The sequence below is a fragment of the Gobius niger genome, assembly GCF_951799975.1.
Source record: "Gobius niger genome assembly, chromosome: 15".
Lineage (NCBI taxonomy): Eukaryota > Metazoa > Chordata > Actinopteri > Gobiiformes > Gobiidae > Gobius > Gobius niger.
In genome coordinates, this window is record NC_136866.1 from 7,023,257 (window position 1) to 7,030,594 (window position 7,338).

A 7,338-nucleotide genomic window follows, 5' to 3' on the forward strand; every position below is an offset into this window, starting at 1 on the left:
TCGTATTTCACTGATGTTGAGTCAGCATGTGGTGGTGTTGATAGAGTTAGTACTATTTAGGGGCCGTTATGGAATAAAGGTGTGTCTGTATGGCACAACAATAGTCAACATATAGAGATAAAACAGAAGGAAGCTTTGTCGTCTATGTAATTGATGGCCAAACTGATGAAGATTGCACTTGCGTCATCCACTTATGGCCCAATCGCAGTAAAATGTGTGATGAAATACCGAGAAAATAATATGTAATACTAGAAATGGCTTAATTTGCCGCATTGTTTGGCTGTTTGTGGCGTCTAGAAATGTGATCTGAAAAGTGACTTTCAAAAATATTAGCCACAACTACCAAGGAGTGTTGATGCATTTTTAAAATCACATATATTTTAATAAGAAACTGGCAACAAGAGAATCCAAATGTCTTATATGCAGAATACAATCATGTATAGAAAAGGCCCCTTAACATATGTGTAATGTGTGCGTCAACCCTAAAATCCTGCATATAAACATCTGGACCAATTCTCTGCTAACCTAAAAGGGAGTGAACCATTTAAAATATACTGTACGTGAACTGAAAGTATTTTATCTGCGCGATTTGCTTTTGCTGTAATTATTTAATCTTTTTTGTTTTGTTTTTATGTGTTGGTTAAACTTTATTGAGATTCTTCTTTGGCTCAAACACACTTCCAGAAACGCACATTTAAAATCAACATAACAAGAAAGAACAGGACAATTATTTGCGACTTTTTCTGCTGCCTTGTACTTTTATGTAACTGTGAAGCAGTTTGAATGACCTTGTGTATGGATTTTGTTGTGCAATTAAAAATGCCTTACCAGGATGACCACTATAGCTGCTAGCAATTAGCAAGAAATGATTGGTAGAAGAGGCAAATTGAGCGAAGACATTACCAGAGCAAGTCCGGTGATGGGTGTGAGGACAACCTAATACTAGTGTAAATCTAAAGTCAGTTTAGTGGAATATTGAAAGAATTATACAAAGTAATTCACTGTTACAGACGTCACACTCACACCAAGAGTCTTAAAGAGTTTAATCCTTTTAATCCACATCATTCATGATGGTACAGTCTGGCTAGAATATTCCACGTATATTGTCTTTCTTTAAGTATTTGGTTGTCTTTAACTGATCAAGCCGTGATACAGTCTCAAAATAAGAACAGAAAGAACACATTTGCGTATAGATCTGTCTCTCAAACATGTCCAAAGTCGGTAGTTGCAAAAGGGTTGGCACAATGACAAGTATGTGCACTTTTTAAAAAGTTTAGTAAGCTTTTAATAACCCCAACCTAACGAAGGTCCCTCACAGTGTCACAGTGAAACTCTACGCAGGTCTAACCTTTGAAGTACAATTGAGAAGAATTATTACCATAACCAAACATTAAAACAGTAGGATGTTGATGCGTCGATAAATAAACGATAAAACACATTCCATTATGACTATGTAGCCTAACATTACTACAATTAAAATAACCTAAAACTGTCATCTTGAGGTATGGCTGACTGACTGATTACAAAAATCGTTGTGCAAAACAAAGTCCTTTACTTTTAACTTTACCGGGCACACTGCACTGTACTGCTGCATGCTACTCGTTGTATCGGCATCTTGACCAGCGGCCTAGGAAGCAGGCTTTGAGGTCAAAGCGCTGAGGCAGCGTACAAGTACAACACACTAACAATGAAGCATCATTGTCATTAGTTAGAGCTAAGTCTCTCAGTCTGTGTAGTTCCCCAATATGGGAAAGATTCGTGACCACTTTGTCTCAGTCCTGGATTCATCTGAACGTCTTACAGTTTATGTCCCTGAGCAGGTCTTGTATCTCCTGAGATGCTTCGTCTCCGTCTCAGGTTGAACCATCCAGAACCATGCAGCTGTTCAGTTGAAGCCCAGGCCTGTGCCTTTAGGCCTCTGTGTGGCCCGGACAGGTTCAGTCATACCCCTTCCTTCAGGACCCAGGCCCATCCCGGGGGACCAGCCCATACCCTGCAGCATTCTACTGCCCATGTTTGACTCCGGGATGGGCGGAGCATTCTCACCCACAATCCCTGAAACAGAATAGAATAAAATGATTAACGCCTGTGCTGCGTAAGCTGCTGTGAGAAGACTCTTGCGACAAAACCCTGATGGTATGAACAACTTCACTGCATTACTACTTTTGATCAATTTGGCAAAAAACTCGACTATTGTTTTATTCTCTGTGAGTTCAAGACAGAAGGCGAGGACAGGAGGCAGGTGAACATGCTGTGCACAAGAACAAATAAGAACGAGAGCCAAAAATACAGTAAAATGAGGCAGTTGGTAGTATGTGCCAGATGGTGTGTTCGGCGAAACTAGGTGTGCGTCCAATACCTGAGGGGCCTGTCGAAGTGAGGGGGGCTGCTTTTCTCCTCCGCTTCACATCTCCTGTACATAGAGAGCCCAGGTGTCCACTGGTCTGCCTGCATAACCAGAAACATGGGACATCATCTTAAGACAAGAGAACATTATTGGAATCTTCGAGACAGTGATATTTTTTGCAATTTCACGAACATTCACAATATTATTCCCATCTTCCCAACACAGGAGTTTTCTGTTTCATGTGACCCACTGCAAAATGTACATGAAATCATTTCAGTCTTTCTCACCTGCTGGCTGTTTTTACAGAGCAGCTCCTACGATGTCCTCGGTCTGTGCGTGGGTCCCAGTGTAACTAAAAAACAAAACAGCATTTCAGATTCAAAGTGTCAACTTGTCAAAACACCTTTGTTGTTGCAGTTGTTCCAGACCGTTATCAAGTACATAAAAAACATGTAAAATGGGTAAAATAAAAGTAAAAAATATAGTTTGTTTGTGGAAAAATAAGTGTTGCAAACCGCTGGTTAATGGACGTTTATTTACACATCACAATAACGACCTGTCCAGGCAAAATAACGAAGAGTTCAGTGCCAAATGGGTATATAGCCATCAGATGCAACCCTCGTGGGTACCATCTTTTACCACACTGTGTATTATGGACTTAAAAACAAAAAAATAATGCTGTTGCACCTCATATGTTTATGCACTTAAATGCTAAATACCATACTGTGAATTTAAAAATATTGCACACTTATTTGTATATTGCACTTTATATTTGTAAATTTCCTCTTCTTGACATGTAATTTATTGTGTATGTTAAATGTCTGCCTCGTCTTGGACTAGAGATGGATATTAGCATCTGGTGCAGCCATCTTTTTTAATGTAACTGCACATTGACCTTCAAATAAATAACTAAAATAAAATAAAAGTCAGTTTTGCATCAACAAATGTTTTTATTCATCTTTCAACAGAAATACAGTAACAGTTGACTCACCTGTCCGTGTTCTCTCCTCAAACCCGGGGGAAACCATGGCCTGAAAACAATATGACACAATACATTCTTCAGTCTCACAGCTGACAGACTGTTTAACCAAAGCCCCACATCTTTACTACTTGAATCAATAAAACATGAAGTCACTCACTCGTGGGCATCCTGGGTTTGTCGGTTCAATCTCTCATTGAAGCCTTGGCTCGTGCCCTGGACCTCTGAGGCCTGCTGGTTTCCATGGAGACGACTCAATCGAGCCTGGAAGCCTGAAGGTCATAACAAAACCCTGGTTTACAATGCATGCATTTCTTGTAATAACGGTATAATTGTAATAAGCATAACAACAAATAATTGTGTAAGTAGGAACCAGATAATTATTTCCAATGAGATGAAAGAAAAGCAAAACGACTTGATACACGAAGCAGCATAATAAGTATGGCAAGCGAAGGGATTGCCTCCTGCTGGTCAGAAAGTAAACTGCAAAAACATTGTAGTAAAATATGCTCTATTCTCATCTTGTGGTGACAGGATACATTGGCAGCTGTAAATATTCCTATGAGTATATGGTAACAAAAATAATACTTCCCATCATCATTGTGAGGAAACTTTTTTTTAAAGGCTTAAAAACAACATTTTTCTTCCCCGATGTTTCAGTACCTCTTTGGTTTCCATGGCTCATCAGTGGAAATGCTCCAGTGAGAATACTGTTAAAAACGGGATCCGCAAGATCCAGCTCCTCTGAAGGGGTCTCCCTTTCCCACCATGGGACCACTCCTGCCACCCCACATGCCCCCCCAGGCACTGCCCCTGGACCAGGCTCGCCTTCATAGAACCAGTCACTCTGCTCATCATCAGCTGCAAGGTAAACAAAGAATGTATAAAAGTCCTGGGATGAGAAATGTAACTCTTTTTTTTTTTACATGCGATTCTCATAAAGAAATTATAGTTTAGTTAGTTTGAGAGTGAATACCTTGTCTTCCTTCATCATTGGTGAAGAGACCACCATCACTGCTGTTACTGACACTGCTTGTTTCACTGCAAAAATTGGGACAACAAAGTACTTATTGGTGTAATCACATATGTATTTAAGTAGATGACATGTATGCCTTAAATGGATATACAGTATAATGTTAAAAACGTGTGGACGGATAAAAATGCACTAACCACCTGTCACTCATATCCTCATCTGACGCCTTCTGCTCCTCCAGCTCCATTTTGTCTTTTGTTCCTTCGGTTGGAGAGGAGATGGTGTCCTCACTCTCCACCACGACCCCCTCATCAGCTGCTTCCTGGCCCAACCTATGTGCAGCCACTTTCCTCTTCTTCACCCGACTCTTCCCTCCCACGGGTCCAACCACAGCTGCCGCACACAGCTCCATTGGACTCCTGCCCTCACCGGCGCCTAACCTGTGTGGCCTGGCAGAGGCGCGAGCCTTTGGGACAGGGGGAGGCCCAAGGATGGTAGGCGGTTCTGGTTCGGCCGGAGGGTCCACAGCCATTCTCTTGACCTTCCTCCGGCGCCGAAGACTGCGAGTTCCTTCCGCTGAGCCCAGGACAACCAAGTCGTCAGGCCACAGCGGTCTTTTACTACGGCCTGCTTCAGCGGTGAGTGGAGTGCGGCGTTTAGGACCCAACTGTTCGTCAGAGTCGCTGTTGTCACGGGCATGGCTGTTGGCCGCAGACACGGCTCCTGTACTGGCACGGTAGTCCTGTGACAAAATATGAATCAAAAAATGCTCAGCTTCTCTCAGACTTTGATTGTATTAACAGCTAAATATCTTAAACGTTGCTAAACACCAACACACAAATAGTTTGTGCTCACAAAATAATAAGATGCTGTATGAAGGTAGGTGAGACTTTGGAGCTGCAGGAAGTGAAGAGTGTATTTTCTGACCTTGTGCTCCTCTACACTGGACTCTGAGCCCTCGCTCAGGTGTCCCGTCTCCCAGGGTGGGTGTGGGTTGTCGGAGCGCCGTTTTCTGCCTCTGCGTTTTCGAGCCTGCCTCTTCAGTAGACATCCCACAGTAAGAGGATGATCTCCCCCGTCCCCAAAGCCTCCCCGCGCTGCCTGCTCTGAGCTCTCTTCAAGTGCTGACACCAAATCATGGACAAGTTCGTCCATCGTCCGGCGAAAGTGCCTGCACAAGCAATACAAATACACAGAAGTTTAGCTTTTGAACATGACAGGCATCTGTCTAGTCTGTAGTTCCCACTTGAGTGAAAGTATATATGCATTAATAGAATATTAGCCGACTCAAATCTTATCTACACTAGTCTTAGTACCGATATGTACGGACTTGTTAAGCTTTGACCTGGAGCTAAACTGATTTGATGTCCTAACACTTGTACTGACAGGTTGCAATATACATTTATTTTTGGTGGACTGTTGACATGACTCAAAGTTCGAGCAAAGATCTGACAGTGTTCAGGTGTCCTTGCTTTATAATGGATTAAACCTAAATTGAGAAACGCATCCCTGCGTCATGAACAAGGCTAACCTACTTTTGGGTTCTGTTGTTAGCTTTCACTGCTAAAGAGCGGCTAGTCATGTTAGACAACAGTATTTTTCTGATGGATTATGTAAATAACTACCATTTAAACCATGGAACATACAAGTTAACATTGTCCTGTAAATTGACGATTCAAAAAAGAAACGTGACTGTCTGTCTACATTGCACAAACCTTTATTGAGACTAACACGGCATACCGTTAGCAGCAGCAGGATTAGCTTTAGCCGAGTAGCCGGTGCTGCTGCTGCTGCTGCTGGTGTTTCACGAGACTTGAGTGAACGTGAACAATATGTTACGTGGGTGATTTCAAAGAGCGGCACTTACCAGCTCGTTCCCGCTTTGCCGATGGTTTTAGGATTAGCTGCACGGAACATGAAAGCCGAAAGTTGTCAGTTATCCTCAGCCAAAAACAACGGACACACAGTGACACATCCTTACACAAAAGCTGGATCAATATACGAGCATAGGAGGACACCGTGAAAGCACCAAGAGGTATGCTGCGTTCAGGTATTGTAGGACATAATTTGACCCTTTCATAATAAATCATTTATTCATATTTTTCGTGCGTTAAATCCACATTAATACTTTTTCCAGTTTCAAAACAATTCACAGAACCTTTTGGAGTACAGTAAACATATTTATACAGGTCAAAATGCGAGTAACTTGAACTATATATCTCTGCCTAGTCTAATAAATTTGTATTTTATAGTATAGTTTTTTGTTTTTTTTGTTTTTTACAATTAAGTGATAATCATGATGATAAAAATAACAACTTATATATTTTCTTAGTTTAAATGTATAATTCATTGATTTTGGCAGAAGAGTAGCAATTTTAGTTGCAGTGCTTGATCTTTGGGCTAACTGAGATTGTGATACTGCACGAGCAGAATTATATTATTTCTTCCATGTTCTACTTGTTTATGCACATTATTCCCAACTAAAAGCCGAGGAAACGTGTGGAATCTGTATTGTTGGAGTTCACCCAATGAACACTAGATGGTACAGTAGCCTACACCTTTGCTGTGTGGGCTGACATTTAGTTGAGTCCACTGAGCAGTAAAGCACCAGACACAAGTTCAAGTTCAAGTCTATCCGAGGCAGTATGCTATATGACTGGTCACTTTAGTGCACTGGCACTTATCCAAAACAACAGGTGCCCCAGCTTTCTCAGAAACTCTGACGTAACAAGGTACAGAGAAGCAGTGACAGGTGCCGCAAAGTACAGTATAGGCTATGATTTAAACACATGTATGCATGACATGTATGATAACCACACTGTGAAATATATTAGTTTAATTATGATGTGGTAAAGAATACTCATGTTTTGCAAATCACTGTGGCAGGTGGTGTCCTTCCTTAAATGCCTAAGGAGTCATTCAGGGGGTCTGCATGATGATGACCACTCCAGGACTGGCTCAAGTTTCGAAGCAGGGGCCCAGGTAAATTTAGTAATATACTGTCCACTTGCGAACTGGTGTCAGACACTTGCCATGGTC

The 7,338-nt window shown here is 41.6% G+C and overlaps 1 protein-coding gene across 2 annotated transcripts; it reads right to left on the bottom strand.

Moving 5' to 3' along the window:
- Positions 1-1,059: 1,059 nt before the first annotated feature.
- Positions 1,060-6,317, bottom strand: gpatch2 (G patch domain containing 2). 2 transcript variants are annotated; one of them, XM_079572033.1, is made up of 10 exons: positions 6,167-6,317; positions 5,227-5,470; positions 4,497-5,041; positions 4,303-4,367; positions 3,990-4,187; positions 3,487-3,598; positions 3,339-3,378; positions 2,635-2,699; positions 2,360-2,448; positions 1,060-2,055 (listed from the first exon to the last, which is right to left on the bottom strand). In XM_079572033.1, the coding sequence occupies exons 1-10, from the start codon at positions 6,214-6,216 to the stop codon at positions 1,886-1,888; spliced, it is 1,578 nt and encodes a 525-aa protein (XP_079428159.1). In that variant the 5' UTR covers positions 6,217-6,317; the 3' UTR covers positions 1,060-1,885. The 2 variants fall into 2 exon arrangements, with proteins under 2 accessions (XP_079428159.1, XP_079428160.1); XM_079572034.1 differs by having other exon boundaries at positions 1,061-2,055; positions 4,500-5,041.
- Positions 6,318-7,338: the final 1,021 nt, after the last annotated feature.

Excerpts from the sequence above, each read along its gene's own strand:
- gpatch2 (XM_079572033.1), bottom strand. The coding sequence starts at position 6,216 with ATGTTCCGTGCAGCTAATCCTAAAACCATCGGCAAAGCGGGAACGAGC. Across the intron at positions 4,368-4,496 it reads GAGGATATGAGTGACAGGTG|TGAAACAAGCAGTGTCAGTA; the intron begins GTTAGTGCATTT and ends CAATTTTTGCAG. Across the intron at positions 2,449-2,634 it reads TCTGTAAAAACAGCCAGCAG|GCAGACCAGTGGACACCTGG; the intron begins GTGAGAAAGACT and ends CTGGTTATGCAG.